The 16,974-nt window shown below is 39.7% G+C and overlaps 1 protein-coding gene across 2 annotated transcripts in view; it reads left to right on the top strand.

Annotated features, from left to right (window-relative positions):
• The window catches only part of CSMD1 (CUB and Sushi multiple domains 1), a 2,060,432-nt gene that overhangs the window by 1,786,793 nt on the left and 256,665 nt on the right, over nt 1-16,974 (top strand). For both annotated transcript variants that reach the window (XM_030555566.1, XM_030555565.1), the window contains exon 42: nt 7,541-7,729. In XM_030555566.1, coding sequence (XP_030411426.1) covers nt 7,541-7,729 — 189 coding nt within the window. The remainder of the gene's footprint in view (nt 1-7,540; nt 7,730-16,974) is intronic.

Genomic DNA, 16,974 nt, shown 5'->3' with positions numbered 1-16,974 from the left:
TTAGGCTCTCACTACAGTTTCTTTGCTGTAACGCTGTAAATCATTTTTAAAGCTCAATAATAAAATAAGTCCTTGAAAAAGATATTAGTTTAAAAAAAGAGAAAAAAGGGAAATTAGAACTTTATATAGCAGGATTTAGGCATAATACTTTATAATGTTGATAGAATAACAAATGGTTCTGTTTAATCAGGTGCAGTTGTTACATACATCAAAGAACTGAGAATAATATAGAAATTTATATTAAAAGTACAAAGCACTGATACAAATTGCCTGAGTGCCTTATACATCATGTTATATTTGTCAAATCATCATGTAACTTACAGTCACTTGCATGATTTATAAACCAACCATATGATTTATTCTAGATGTCACTTGCATGTTTTCTCATTACATTTTCTTCCATGTTTTTAACCATTTTCTCTTCATCTTTGGGTGCTATTGCACATTTGAATGACTCTCAAGATTGCTGTCATCTAGTGAGAAGCATGATACTTCTCAACTTCTGGAAGTGTAATATAATAAATACACTATTCCTCACAAATTTTACTTAACTAATACTCCTTCAATTAAAGAAGTATCTGAATACCTGTTTAGTTATTTTTTTAAAAACAACAACAACACAACTGAAACATTTCCCCATATTGAGATCGTCTTTTTTTTAATAAGATCCCCCAGATTTCTGTATCCCTCAGCAAAGTGTTATTGACAGATAAGAGCTCCTACAATTGCCTGAGATGTGCTTGTGGCTCCCCTGTCCTATAGATCATCCATGTAGAATATTGCTCTAAATACCGTGAACTGAATTTTTAAGGGTTGGCTCCAGAACTTATCATAACAACCCTGCAAACTATAAATAATTATTTAAAAATATATATATTGAAGCAAATTTACCCTACAAGCAATGCACTAGCATTCTTCCCACACAATTTTCATCTCTTGGGAGAATTGTATAGATTCACAAAGTTACAGTACTTGTTATCCCAGTTATCTTTTGATCTGACAGCCCTAAAACCAGGTATCCACTTAGTCTGTGAAACCAACAGCTTTTCAAATTTGAATACTTTGATAATTAGCACTAATAAATATTTTTTCATACTGTTCTTTGACTGTACGCTCCTTGCAGCAGGGACTGTCTTTATGCCTGAATCCTGTACAAGGACATTGATGGTGTTTAACATACATTGATAGATTTAAGCATATTTAACAAAATGTTACCAAATCCTAATGGAATTTTCAAATTTTTTTTGCATTTCCTTTCCAATCATAATGGATTTCAATTATTGCCAAGCTAACGTTACATGTAAATAGAAACCGTTTGTCTTTCTTATTAGCCTCTTTCTTTAACCTCATTTATCAAATAATATCAGAATCTATTGTTTCCATTAGCAAAATCTCTTCCATGATTTTTGATGTCACAAACACCGGATTATGGTATCACTGAATAAATCATGGCAGAGGAGTAAGCTCAGTGTACAAGAATCCTCTCTTTATGCAAATCTTTATCATAATCAGCAATTCTAGAAAGGAAATTTTGAGAAAAATACCTAATAACGGTCTTGATTCAGGAAACCACTTTTATGTGCTCAACATTAAGCATGTGCTTAAGTGCATCTCTATTCAGGAAAGCACCTAAACACATGCTTAAGTCACTTCCTTGATTAGTTTGTGTCAATATTAACTACAGTAAGTTGAACATGTATATGTCATAAAGTCCTCCAGAGAATGACTAGCTTTGGGGGAAAAAAAAAAACAATTCAAGAATGTGTACTTCACCTTTATTATTGCATTTTTAACAATTTAAGTTTTATGGCAAGTGTTAATGTAAAACACACTTGGATAATCACTCTTTGAGCTTATATTTTGACAGCAGTATTATCTAACTGTAAATTGGATGTTCTGTGAAAGAGCAGGGCATTCTGAATCTCTGTAATCAAAGACAGGAAGGTAGTATTACCTTATCCAGAATATGCAGATGTTGTGGGTCTGACAGATCCTATGTTTCATTTTAGCAAAATTGTTATCCTTTTCCCCCCATAGAACTATTTATTAACATACAAATATGGTGAAGAAACACAATATATAATATAAAAATATATTATTTATATATTATTTGAAATATATCTTTGTATCTCAATTGCAATTGATAAAACCTGTCTGCATATATTAATTACATTAGTTAGATTATATTAATTAAAATGTTTAATTGGCTAATGTTTTTATAATGCTTTGAAGATATAAATCCCTATATTAAATATTAGATATAATTAATGTATTTGTTAATAAAGAGATATATCTAAAAGGAGCTTCTCTACTGGTGCTCTTGCTCCGTTCACTATATATTCTTTTCCAAAGTATTTTACCATTATACGGAATCATAGAATCATGGAATTGTAGGACTGGAAGGGAACTCGAGAGGTCTTCAAGTCCTGTCCCTTGCACTCAGGGCAGGACTAAGTATTATCTAGACCATCCATAACAGGTGTTTGTCTAACCTGCCATTAAAAATCTCCAATGACGGAGATTTCACAACCTCCCTAGGCAATTTATTCCACAGCTTAATTGCCCTGACAGTTATGAAGTTTTTCCTAATGTGCAACCTAAACTGCCACTGCTGCAATTTAAGCTCATTGCTTCTTGTCCTATCCGCAGAGGTTAATGAGAAATGTTTTCCTCCTCCTCCTTGTAAAAACTTTTCTGTACTTGAAAACTGTTATCATGTCTTCCTTCAGTCTTCTCTTCTCCAGACTAAACAAACTCAGTTTTTTCAATCTTCCTTCATAGGTCAAATTTTCTAGACCTTTAACTGATTTTCTTGTTCTTCTCTGGACTTTCTCCAATTTGTCCACATCTTTCCTGAAATATAGCTCCCAAAAGTGGACACAATACTCCAGTTGAGGCCTAATCAGAGTGGAGTAGAACAGAAGAATTACTTCTTGTTTCTTGCTTACAAAACTCCTGCTAATGCATCCCAGAATGCTATTTGCTTTTTTTTTTTTTTTGCAACTGTGTTACACTGTTCACTCATATTTAGCTTTTGAGCCATTATAACCCCAAGATCCCTTTCCGCAGTAGTCCTTCCTAGGCTGTCATTTCCCATTTTGTATGTCTGCAACTGAATGTTCCTTCCAAAGTGGAGATAGTTGCATTTGTCTTTATTGAATGTCATCTTATTTACTTCAGATCATTTCTCCAGATCATTTTGAACTTTAATCCTATCCTCCAAAGTACTTGCAACCTCTCCTAGCTTGGCATCATCCACAGACTTTATAAGTGTATTCTCTCTGTCATTATCTAAACCATTAATGAAGATATTTTACAGAACTAGAACCAGATCTGATTCCTGTGGGACTCCAATCAGTATGCCCTTCCAGTTTGACTGTGAACCACTGATAACTACTCTCTGGAATTGGTTTTCCAAGATGGTCATCCACCTTATAGTAGCTCCATCTACAATGTATTTCCCTGCTTTGTTTATGAGGTGGTTATGTGAGACAGTATCAAAAGTGTTCCAAAAGTGAAAGTATAACACATCTACCGCTTCCCCTCTTTCCCGCCTCAACCCTGCCTCCAAGGCTTGTTACCCTGTCAAAGAAAGCTATTGGATGCCTAAATTAAGATGACTGGTCTATAATTCCCCAGATTGTCCTTATTCCCCTTTTTGTAGATTGGCACTATATTTGCCCTTTTCCAGTCCTCTGGAATCTCTCCCATCTTCCATGACTTTTTGAAGAATATCGCTAATGGCTCAGATCTCTCCTCAGATAGCTCCATGTGTGACTTGAAGACATCTAATTTGTCTAAGTAATTTTAATTGGTTCTTTCCCTATTTTATCCTCTGATCCTACCTCATTGTTAGCGGCATTCACATCTTCGGTGACATCAACAGTTCATCATTAATATTTTGCGGATTTTTTTGCTCATGTGAATAATGATTATTTATATAGTTTGATAAAATAAAAACAATATCCCTTTTCTTTCTGGAATGTGGAAATCTCACAACATTTTTGATGAACACGTGACTATAATGATTACAATGTAGATAATTACATTAAAGTGTAAACAACTGTTATCATTGTTTGCTGCTCTAATAGATGCAGTCACGATACAACATAATTGGTGCAGATAACATGAAAAAGTTGCCACTCAAACAAATATAAACCACCACAGTATTATATTTAGCTTACTTAACAATAAGTAGTTTTTCATAGGCTGAATTTCCTTACTAGTACAATGCCAGTGTAATGATTTTCATTGCCATATCAGGTCTCTGAGTGCAAGTGCACCATTAGACAAAAAGGATTGCACAAAATCTGAGTTGTATTGGTAACTGTGCTGCAACTCCTCTTATTGGATGATATGGAGAGTGTTATAGGAATCTGGTAATTTGTGTCAAATTACATGGTGTTAAAGGCTCCATCAGGTGTATTAACATATTCCATCATTAAAAAAAAAAGCACTTCTAAATCTGGAAGTCTTGCTGTGAGTGAGGTACTGTATAGTAGGGCACCCAAATGTCATTGGCAATCCAGAGTATTGTTACTTTCCTCCCCAGTCAAATATTTGTGTTTCCCACAAGAGAAAAAGTTAAAACTGCTTGTCTGATTATATAAAAGACCCCTTTACAAATGACAATAGTTACTTCTGTTACCATAACTGTGAGAATTAATTGTTGAACTAAAAACATGTTCTGACAGAATATTATGGGCCTTTTGTTATGTTACACTTTATGGTATTATAGTGAGCCAGATTTTAATTTACTTTCATACTTTAAATTGATACTTTAAACTTTAAGCTACATTGAATTGGTAAAGCTCTGTTGTGGAGCTACATTGATTTAACCAGTTAAAAATCTGGCGACTAGGCCTTATAAGACAATTTGGCCTAGAGCCTCAAGTGTATTTAGGCGCATAACTAAGGTGTTTGACCCTGGTGGCTCTGGTCAGCATTGCTAACTGGGACATTAAAAGTCTGGTTTGTACTGCAATAAGGCTAAGACAGGGATTCTGCTTGCCCTGGCTTCACGTAGCTCCAGGAAGTGGCCGGCATGTCCCTGAGGCCCCTAGGCACAAAGGCAATTAACAAAGCTCTACCAAGTGCTGACTCTGCAGCTCCCATTGACCAAGACTGCAGCCAATGGAAGCTGCAAGAGCAGTGCCTGGCCTCCCCTGCACCTAGGAGCCAGACATGCCAGCGGCTTTCAGGAGCCACGTGGAGCCAGAGCAGACATGGAGCCTGCATTAGCCCTACTGTGCCGCTGACTGGGAGCCACCTGAGGTAAGCACTGCTTGGCTGGAACTCGCATCCCAACCCCAACTATGAGCCCCCTACCACACCCAAACTCCCTCCGGGAGCTCACCCCCCTCCTGCATTTCTGCCCCATCCCTGAGCCCCCTCCTGCATCCCAAACCCCTCATCTCCATCCATAGCTGGAACCAACACCCCCTCCAGCAACTCAACCCTTTCCCCAGCCCTGAGCTCGCTCCCACACTCTGAACCCCTGAACCCCAGCCTGGAGTCCCCTCCTGCATCCCAAACTCCTCATCCACGGCCCCAACTCCCTGTCCCAGCCCAAAGCTGGATCTCCTCATTTCTGGCCCCACCCCAGAGCCCGCGCCCAACTCCCTGCCTCACTCCAGTGAAAGTGAGTGAGAATAAGGGAGAGCAAGGGAGCGGGGATGGAGTGAATGTGGAGTGGGACCTCTGAGAAGGTGCGGGGCCTTGGGTCAGGGGCAGGATGGAGCAAGGGTGTTTGGGTTTTTGCAGTTAGAATGTTGGCAACCCTACATATAACTCCCATTTAAATCAAACAAATCAGTGAGAGTTAAGTGTCTAAATATCTTGGAGGTTCTGGACCTTAGACAGTTTTTTATAAATAAGTGAGACTTGTTTGAGTAGCACTAATGTCTTCTTGGTTCTGTTTGAACCATCTCAAAGGAGAATACATTTAAAAGTCAGACACTCTCTCTCTCTCTCTCTATATTCTCTGCTCAGTGATTGAGAGATTTTTCTTGTCTTTTTGTGTGCTGCATGGAGTAAGTTTCTAAATCAATAGGGGCATTAAAAGCTTCATAATTATTTTAAAATACCATTTAAGGCATTATCAAGGTTTTAAAGCTTCACACATAGCCGTGAGGAAATTCTGTCACCAGTTCACCAGGTCCAAAATGATATTCAAAGGAAATTATGCAGAATTATGTGGGTCCTTCAGTGAAATCTTGTATAATCCAAATAATTTGCCCCAGATTTCTTGGGTGATGGAATTATATATGCAGCAGTGCTCTCATGTGCTACCTTTGCAAGGAGAAGTAGAATCAGACCAACAGTTTCAAATGTGGCACCAGTATGTAGCTTGAATTTCATGGATGCTGAGTACCCTCATCTCATTGGAAATGTTAGACACTCAATTAAAAAAAAATCAGTCTCTGTTTGTTAATTCTGTAAATAAGACCAATTAAAGCCACACAGTGTTGATACCCAGTGCTTCTTTTCCTAAGTTTCTGTACCTTTGCTCAGTGAATGTGAAGCATATTATTTCCTGTATATGAATAGGTTCAATGTATTTTGTGAGTTCTGTAATGTTTAATTTTTGAAGTAACATTATTTTAGAGTATATCTGAAAGTAATATTAGAAAAGCAGACTTTGGAGATGTAAGATTTTGCTGTTAATATTATTAAGAGTTTTTGCTATGTAAAGCCGTGGAATGCCATGTGTCTGCATTTTAATTGTTTCTAGTGGTAATATAGATCTTAGTTTGCTCATACTCTTTTTAAATTATGTGTACACATATATTGTTAATTTATTAAACTAGTTAATCCTTTATGCCTCTTTAATCTAAAAATATAGAATTGTATGCCTTTGTGTATTATGGTAAAAATATTGTCACAGTACCAATTAATCAGCTCATTAGAACCCAGAAAGTAAGCTATGTTTGGAGCAGAGAAATAAAATGGAAAGCAAATACAGGATTAATATAGTATCCTCATCTATAATTATCTGCTGTAAATCATTAACAAGCTAGAGTTAGGGAGCCTTACAAAATACTTATTGGATCTTACCTAGCCTATGCCCAAGCAAAGGATTTAATATAACTTACTTAAAGAAAGGGCCAAAACAGTAAAAAGGCATCCTCTGAAATTTCCTTCTTTTACATATGTGGTAACTGCAAATGCCTAATGCAGTTACCCCAGAACAAATGTTTCACATGTACAAAGACTTAAAGGGGAAAAGCATGGGGGTCCTTAAACACGCAAGCCCTGCACTGATTATTTTGCTCAGCCTCCCAACACAGGTTCCTTGAGCTTCCTTCCCAAACTCCTCGAATGAACTGTTCCTTCTAGTCCCTTTCCCTTTGAAAGAGTCATATTTCCTGACTCCTAGATTTTTTTTCTTCCCAGATCATCCAAATGGATGCGTCTTTTCCCATTGACACGTTGTGTTAGTCCCCTTATTGCTGTAGATGCTAGGCATCTAGTCTTAATCTATCCCAGAAAATATTAGATAATCTATTTTAGGTTAATATTTATTTCTGTTTTCTTCCAGCTTACGAGTTACAAAACTGCCCAGATCCTCCTCCTTTTCTAAATGGATATATAGTCAACTCGGATTACAGCGTGGGTCAATCAATATCATTTGAGTGCTATCCTGGGTATGTTTTAATAGGTCATGCTGTTCTCACTTGCCAACATGGGATCAACAGGAACTGGAACTATCTTTTCCCAAGATGTGAAGGTAACTTTACAGTGGTATCTTAGTGTCAGAACTCATGCTGCTCTCTTATTATTTTTATTTGTATTCATATGCTGTAGCTTTTCCTAAAAGTGCCATCTTTATCATATGCTGCACTAGTGACAACTCTGGTCAAAATAGCAGCTGTAGTTCTAGAACCCTCTTAGCAGCAAATTCGCGTGCCCATAAAGGGCTTGACAGTACTGCCATTGAAGTTATGGGAAGTTTCGCTAATGAAGGACACTCATGAAAGCAATTCTCAGCAACCGTTGCTGAATTGTTTAGGGAAGCTTGTGTTCCTTTCTTGAAGTTCTGCTTCTGTTTCCTTGGTACCCATGTGGAATGTGTACTGCATAAACTTTAGCAATTGTTCCACAATAGAACTTTCATCTGAAAGATGAAATCACAAAAAGGCCTTTGACCAAGCTCCACACAAGATTATACTAAAGGAGCTAAGGACTTGTCTGCACAGCGACACACAGGAAAATTAATCCAGATTAACTAAAGGAGTGAATTTAAAATGGATTCATTAAACCTCTGTGTGGACAGGCACTTTGAATTAAAGTGTCCTTTATTTTATTTAACAAATCCACTTTAAATTCACACTATTAGTTCAGACTAATTTTCTTGAGTGTCTCTGTGTAGATAACCCTAAGTAGTTATGTGAGAAGTAAAGTATAGTCATGATAAGAAACTGGGTAAGATACAGAAAACAAATAGGAATAAATGGTCAATTTTCATCATAGCAGAAGATTACAGTGGGTTCAATGCATTTCCATATAGGACCAATGTTCAGTATATTTATTAATGATCTGGAAAAGTGAGCAAACAGTCACATGACAAAAATTTGCAGAGGACCCCAAATTACTGAGGTTAGGCAGGACTGGAAAAGAGTGTGAGGAATTTCAGAGATACCTAAGGAAGCTAGTAGGTGAATGAGCCATTAAGAGTTTTGGAAAAAGAGATCAATCATCATGCTTTAGGGCATAACCCACTCTCTGACTATTGGGAATTAGAAGAAAACTTTATAGCAGGGGTAGGCAAACCTATGGCACATGTGCCGAAGGTGGCACACGAGCTGATTTTCAGTGGCACTCATACTGCCCGGGTTCTGGCCATTGGTCCGGGGGGCTCTGCGTTTTAATTTAATTTTAAATGAAGCTTCTTAAACATTTTAAAAAACTTATTTACTTTACACACAACAATAGTTTAGTTTTATATTATAGACTTATAGAAAGAGATCTAAAAACATTAAAATTTATTACTGGCACGCAAAACCTTAAATTAAAGTGAATAAATGAGGACTCAGCACACCATGTCTGAAAGGTTGCTGCCCCCTGCTTTATAGGGATAGATTATATTACTTCCTACTACAATCTCTTGGAATTTCCTCTGAGGTAGCTAATGCTGACCACTATCAGAAACAAAAAGGTGAACTGTGGACCAATGGTCTGGTTCAGTATATCAATTCCCATATTCCTAAATTGTGAATAAACCACTGTGAATTATGCTTTCAATTTATTTTTATTTTTTTTCTGAGTGGTGCCATCATGCAACTGTTCTGTAAACCTGTATAGGTGCATACATGTTTTATGTGTATGTGTGTGTGCGTGTGCATGCGAGGCAGAGACAGTGAGAGAGATTTAGGATGAGAAGCATATACTGTTTCCTTCTTTTGACATTTAAACTCAATATTGTAAAAACTCGGCAACTAAAAAATCCATAGAAATTAGCCCGAATTACCTCAAATTACTAAAATATATGGCAATCTCAAATTAAACATACAGGAGAAGTGCACATTATTGTACCTTTTATGGAATGCAAATGAACTACAAAGAAACAACACAATTAAAATAGCATTCCAGCATTAGTAAATGAATTGCCTGGAGAAATGCAAAGCAATTAAAATGACCAACATTTTCTCCCTTTTGACATGCAAAATATGCAGATGGAAACAGGAAATTAAACGACATTGGGTTTAAACTTTTAAAGAAATGAAATTCAACATTTTAAACATTAAAATTATTTATTATTTTTATGACAACGCTTTGAAGTAACTAGCTGAGGAGGAGGCCCCATTGTGCTAGTTATTGTACTAACATAGAGTAGTTGCCAGTCCCTGTCCCAAAGAGCTTACAGTCTAAATAGACAAGACAGATAAAGGGGTAGGGAAATGACTGAAATCATATAAAGAAAGTGATCAATGTAGTGGTAGGAAACATCATGTTAGTGCCACATTGTTATTTTACTTTTAAATTTAGATGGGGTTTTGTTTAGGAAAAAGATATTAGCTAGTGGAGAAAAAAAGAAGGGAGAAGGGGAGATTGAAAGGGGGGTATTGAGAGAGGGACTGGACAGGAGAGGGAAATGAGGAGGACTATATGAAGGGCAGGAGGGGAAAGGCTGAAGTGTAGATAGTGTGAGGAAGGATGCAGGGAGGGAGTTGGAGCAAACATGGATGCAGGGGGGAGGATGCAGGGGGGAGTTGGAGCAAACATGGATGCAGGGGGGAGGATGCAGGGGGGAGTTCGAGTCAACACAGGGAAGAGAATTCTCAGATTCAAAACTGTAGAAAGCAACCTGATGACATCATCAGCGTCCACCAGTCTCTGCAGTAGAACCTGCTAAGACCGTTCCTTGTACTTGTTCTGGCCATCTTTGCTTTCTTTTGCCCCTAGTGCTAGCTGGAATATCTTTCTTCCCAAGGCCATATCTTTCCTCCCTGGACTATCTTTCTTCCCCAAGCCTCCAGGACTTGGGGCAGGTCAGTGCTGCATGGATCCTAGTGCCCTTGTGAGTGGATGGGTGGCTCACCGCTGCTCCACTGTTCTAGGTCCAGGGTTTAGTGATTTGATGCCACGTTACACAATCGTTTGCACTGTCCGTCTCCTTAATATCTGAATCAATTAGTCCATAGATTTTGACATCCCCCTACTCAAGTCTTGCCTCAAAACAAAAACACTTTTTAGATTTGAAGTTGTTCATCTTTTACCCAACAAAATAGTGACTCATATTCTTATTTAATTTATATTGTCATTGAAGTCATCTGAGAGGCTGTACAATTTTAAAGTTAATAATTAAAATAAAATGTACCCCAGTAGCCAAAAATATTGAAATGGAAAAGCTGATGAAAAAAAATGAGAGCAAAATTATTAGAAAGGCATAGCTAAATAGAAAGGATCTTCACAGAGCCTTGAAGGCAGATACTGTATAGAGCCACAAGAAAAGATGTACTATACTCAGGAAAGATTTTTTTTATGGGAGTAACACAACAATCTACTTTCTTTAAAAGATATGTTTAAGTGAGAGCAACATTACAGATTATTACTCTAAAAAGTATACATGATTATTTTTAAATATGTCCATATCCTATTTACTCAATTACTTTATCTGCCCTACAAAAATATTTTTTTAAACATTCAATCTGTCTTATTTTTCAGATGGTATTTAATGGGTAACCCCATGTTCCAATAAAATACTTAAACTAGCTATGCTGTCATTTTGAGCTAACATAATAAGTGTCGTGATCCTGGATTTTTCTTCACTCCTTCACTTCTTGGGAGAGACAGATGACTTATTTCCCTTCTTTTTGAATAGTCTCTGCTGATTTTTTTTACTTTATGTGCAAAGTAGGTAAATGCAGGGCCCCATTAAAGTCTAGGCCTCAGGCACAGTTATTTTGGGGTATCTTTTAAAAAAAATAAATGAACAAAGAGAATTGGCTGAGAAGTAGGATTCAGAGGAAGGAATGGCTGGCTGCCATGCATTGAGCAGCTGCTAAGCTGCTATGGCAGACACAATTTAGTTAACATCTGGGCAGGTGCCTAGAGGGATTTAATTGAGAGCCATGGAGAATATATCATATCTTGGAAATTGTTGGGTATTTTTTTGAAACGTAATTTGGTACAATATAATGCATTTTAATGGTCCAATTTTTTTCTGTGGAAACATCCTTTAAATTCATTGTATAAAACATCTAAATTGGATATATTTATTCAGTGGAATATATTGTGTGTTGTATATCAAAACAGAGCATGTTTAAAACGAGTAATGGAAGTGATGGAATAAAAGAGTGACTCCAGCCCAAAGTGCATCAATGACGGGATGAAAATAGAGAACCGGGCATGGATTTCTGAATAGCCCATGCTAAATGTGTGAAACTGTGAGGGAAATCAGGCTTGTGCACTTAGTGTGTGCTGAATGATGACAGTAGTAGGGAATGCAGACTGGGCCACCTGAATCACGCTCAGCAGAGACCTAGTGCAGTCAGGAGAGGCATCAGGAAAGGCTAAATTTGAAGAGCCTGGATCCTTCATTTTATCACTCAGCTAAGACAGCTGCTAGCTTATAAATCTTAGCCTGGATTTCCACCCTTGAGTACTCTGATGGGAGAAAGGCTGGCACAGATATGAAGAAAGTTATGGTGAGGCTAAATGAGGAGGGTGAAGAGAAAGGAGAGAAAATTGTTCCGAGAAAGATAGAGCTAGGGGAGAGGATGGGATTTTGAGCAAAGAGAGGTTTGGAAAAATCATAGTCAGAGGAAGGAGAGAGACTGTGGGAACAAGGAAGACTGGTAACCAAGATGTGACAGCAGCAGAGAAAACCAGGGCAAGGTAGGAAGTTTGGAGTGAATCAAAGTATACGGTATGATAGGCAGGAGCAAAGGAGGTTAGAAAACAGGAGGATAGGACAGTGGCAAAAAGATAACGAAAGAGAGAAAAAGGAAAGAAAAAAGAAATGAATAAACCAGTGGAAGGTGAGACCAAAAACAAAGAAACAAAAAGAAAACATGCTTAAGGATAATTGTTTTTGTTTGTTTTTTTTACAGATGTATCCATTTTCTTAAAGCTTTTTATCTTTTTTAATGTTGAAAATAGGGGGAGGGGGAAAGAGGGTCTTACAACCTGGCCCAGTCTTCTCTTCTGGACAGTCACCAGTGCATTGTAAACGGACTCAAATCATGAGCCCAACTTTCCTCTAAGCCCTTGGGCCTGGGTAGTGCCTGGTCACTGTTCCTAGCTCTGGGTCTTTCAGGTATGCTCCCAGGTGCAAGACCATGTCTGACTCCCTTCTTAGGCAGTGGGACACAGGTTAGCCACCTGAGACCCTGAAGCCAGTTCCTCAATTCTCCTGACACCCCAGCTGCTTAAATACATTCCCTAAGAGTCAACCTGGCTGTGGGAGCCCTGGTTTCTAACTAAATCCTTCAGAGATAACATAGCAATAAAGCAAAGAACACCATCTTAGGAAAGGAATTTCTTTACTACAGACACTTTGTAATAAAGAAATTTCTTTCTTAAGTACGTAGAGCACACTAGAAAGGTACAGATAGTTGAAAAAACAACAAAATCCCAACTGGAGAAAGAGGGAGACCTTTCCAATTAGATACGTGGCACTGGGGATGTGAGGATGTGGCTGTTCGGGCAGGAATTAGAATACACACCTGAACAAATTTATTTTTCCAATTAGAGCTTTGAGTTTCGATGACAAATACTCATGTGCTGTTTGACAAATTTAGAGTAAGTATAGAAATAAATGTGCTAAGATATTGTTTCCAATTACAATGCACTTAACATAAAAATAAATATGTACTGTGCGTTGTTTTTAACATATATGCAAACATTCATTTATATATAAACATATCCATTGATACTGTTTCCCACTTAATGCTATCCCTTAAAAAACTTTTTGTGTGTGTAACAATACATAAACTACACATTTGTGTTTATGTTGAGTGCATTGTAGGTGTGTGTGTGTGTGTGTGTGTGTGAGAGAGAGAGAGAGAGAGAGAGAGAGAGGGCTGGCTCTAAGCTTTTTGCCACTGCAGACAAAAAAAATGTTGACTGTCCCCACCTCGGCCTTAGGCTCCCCCCTGCTCCTCCCTGCTGCCCCAGCCCTGGGCTCTCTTTCCCACCTGCATCCCCTGCTGACCCAGCTCTGGGCCTCCCGCCACCCACACCACGCTGTTGTCCCAGCCCTGGCCTCTCCGCCCAACCTGCACTCTTTGCCACCCCAGCCCTGGGCTCTTCCCCCCCACACCCCATGCTGCCCCAGCTCTGGGCTCCCCCCGCTTCCCACCCCCAGTGCACCCCCACCCACACACCCCCTGCTGCCACATCCTTGGGCTCTCCCCCCCTTGCCACCTGCACCCTCCTTCTGCCCCAGCCCTGGGTCACTGGTAACTTGCTCCCAGGGCGGGTCATTCAGCAGGAATTTTGGATGTGCACAGAACAAAGACAGGATTGGTTCCCATATGGTTACAGAACTGCAGTAAAGTGGAACAATTTTCAGCTTCTGTGATTGTAGGATATCTGGATGCATATTATAAGACTGTCCTCCATAAATGAGGGAAAGTTGAGGTGCCTTTATTATTCTTTTGTTCCACTCTTTGTTTCTATGGGGAATTTGCCAATGCAATATCACTGTCTTCCTTTTAAACAAATAAAACAAAGCAACGGCTTCAGAAAATAGCAATTCTGTCCTAAAAACCACTGGGAAGCATTTCTTGCTCAATTTTATCCTACTTTTTCTACAGCAAATTACAGTGGATCAGTGTATTTGATTTGGGAGAAATGAAGTAACAGCTCCCCAAATTCAGCTTGAGCACTCCTGAATTTTGAGATGTTCAAATATGGAAGGCAGGTGCTAGATTCTCTTTCTGAATATTAGCTAAATCTGGAAAGGAAAAGTCAATTTCTGCTTTCATGGCTCAGAAGTGGAAATCCTCCTAAGTGCCTGGTACTGTATCTAATGCTGCCCAGGTCCAGTAGAGCCTCCTTTCCCTTACTTTTCATTTTAAATTCTCATGGGATCCACATACCTACCTTGCTAGGCTTCAGATAGAGAGGGGCACTGTCCATTTAGTCCTCCCAATTCCTTCTTTGGGGGCTGCAAGGTGAGGTCACACTAGTATCCCTAATCCAGTCTGGGGATGTCTTCTGAAGGGGATATCTGGGCCAAAGTCTTCTACTCCTTGGGCATATTTATTCCCCATTCACAGTGCCATCCCACTATAGTGGTGAGCTCTCCATTCACTGCAAGCTACAGCATGAGGTTTCAGCTACCATACTCCCTCGCCCTCCCTTCCCTGTTGATAGCTGCCACAGGGATAATGGGAAACGTAGTTCTTTCCCTGCTCCAGGGCTGGCTCTATAGACAGGGAACTGACCAAGGAACTACAGCTCCCAGGGCCCCCTGTTGGTTCTTAGCTCCCAGGCTGGATCCCTGTCTGCTGCCACCCCTGCAAATGGGCTGCCCCAAGCACGTGCTTGCTTTGCTGGTGCCTGGAGCTGCCCCTGTTGTGTGTATGTGTATATAATATGATTATAGAAATACTGATACTGTTCTGTTGTCTCTCCCTATTTTTATCTTTATATTTCATAAGAGCAGTGAGACATTCCAGGGACTTCTTAGATGGTTAAGGGCAAAAGTGTACTAGAATTACCCCGCAAAGCATTCTTTCTGTTGTGTTATAAGCAATGTTAACATAATAGGTTTAAGAAGATAAATCAACAGAAAAAGAGCTCAAATACATGAAACAGAAAAAAGAAAAGACAAAAATTAAACTACACCTTAGCCTATTGCAAAACTCTCTTCCCACCCCCTCAGAAACCAGTTAAGGTTGCTATGGTGCATGCCTCCCAGCTCAGGTAGACAGACTTGCACTAGCTTGGATCAAGCAAGCATGCTAAAAAGAGCAGTGTGGATACTGTGGCTTGGACAGCAGCTCAGGTTCTTAAGCCCACCTGACTCCTTGGGGCTTAGCTTGAGGCGTTAGCCCAAGCCTCTGCCTGTGCTCCATCACCCGCTTTGCTCTAGCTTGAGTTGAGCTAGCGTGAATCTATCCAGGGGCGGCTCCAGGCACCAGCGCTCCAAGCGCATGCCTGGGGCAGCAAGCCACGGGGGCGGTAGGCAGGGTGCCTTCGGCGGCTTGCCTGCGGAGGGTCCACTGGTCCCTCGACTTCGGCGGACCTCCCGCAGGTGTGCCTGTGGGAGGTCCGCTGAAGCCGCGGGACTAGCGGACCCTCCCTGCTTGGGGCGGCAAAATGTCTAGAGCTGCCCCTGAGTCTATCTACCTGAGCTAGGAAGCATGCTCCCAGTTGCCGTGTAAACATACCGTAAGTGACAAAATGTACTTAGCTATCACATTACTTGCAAAATGGAAAGACACAAAAGCAAGGAAATGAATAATTTAAGGTACTCTGAATTTTGTGCTGTCCATGTAATAATCAACACAAACATATTGTTCATACCAATTAAAAATAAATGAATACACTGTACATTCATCACAACATAACCTGAACTCTAACCTATTAATATTTTAGCATGTTAATCTTTTAAAAGATAGAGTTCAGTGGGAAACATTATCAATGAATATGTATAGCAACTTGCAGTATAATATTTTGGTGTTTAAAACTGATGTTTTATTAACATAATATTGTATATGTAATTTTATAGGAAATGTGCATAATATTGTGAGCTTATGGTAAAATAGTGTTTATATGGAGACTTGCATTTGAAGCTGATCAGTATTCCACTAATGTTTATATATATGTGGTGTTATTCATTTTCAGAATAATTTTGTGTTCTTCTTTGAGTGCTTGCTCATATCCATTCCAGTTAGGTGGTGTGCACGCGCTGCGTGCACGTTCGTCGGAGATTTTTATCCTAGCAACACTCAGTGGGCCGGCAGGGCGCCCCCTGGAATGGCGCCACTGTGGTGCCAGATATATACCCCTGCCGGCCCCTCAGCTCCTCAGTTCCTTCTTACCGCCTGTGTCGGTCGTTGGAACAGTGGAGCGCAGCTTAGCTGATCTCCACCTTTCTAGCGATTCGCTTATTTCTATTGTATTTGTGTATATAGTTCGATTTCTTCAGTATAGTTAGTGTTTAGTTATTAGTTCTACAGTAGTTATTGTAGATAGTTAAGAGTGATCAGGGGTTAGCCCCTTTCCCTCTTCCGGTACCGGGCCCATGCCCGGTTCACCGGGCTTCAAACCGTGCTCGGCCTGTCATAGACCGATGCCCACAGGAGACCCTCATGACTCCTGTCTAACGTGCTTGGGTGAATCCCATCTGACAGACAAGTGCCACATCTGTAAGGTGTTCAAGCCCCGGATTGAAAAAGAGTGGAACATTCGCCTAAAACAACTGCTGATGGAGGCAGCATTGACTCCCCAGTCCTCGGCACTGTCAGCGGCACCGGGAACAAGTGCCTCCTCAGCACCGGGAGCGCACGCCAACAGCGA

Source organism: Gopherus evgoodei, chromosome 3, assembly GCF_007399415.2.
Source record: "Gopherus evgoodei ecotype Sinaloan lineage chromosome 3, rGopEvg1_v1.p, whole genome shotgun sequence".
Classification (NCBI taxonomy): Eukaryota; Metazoa; Chordata; order Testudines; family Testudinidae; genus Gopherus; species Gopherus evgoodei.
This window is presented reverse-complemented; position numbering and strand designations above follow the sequence as displayed.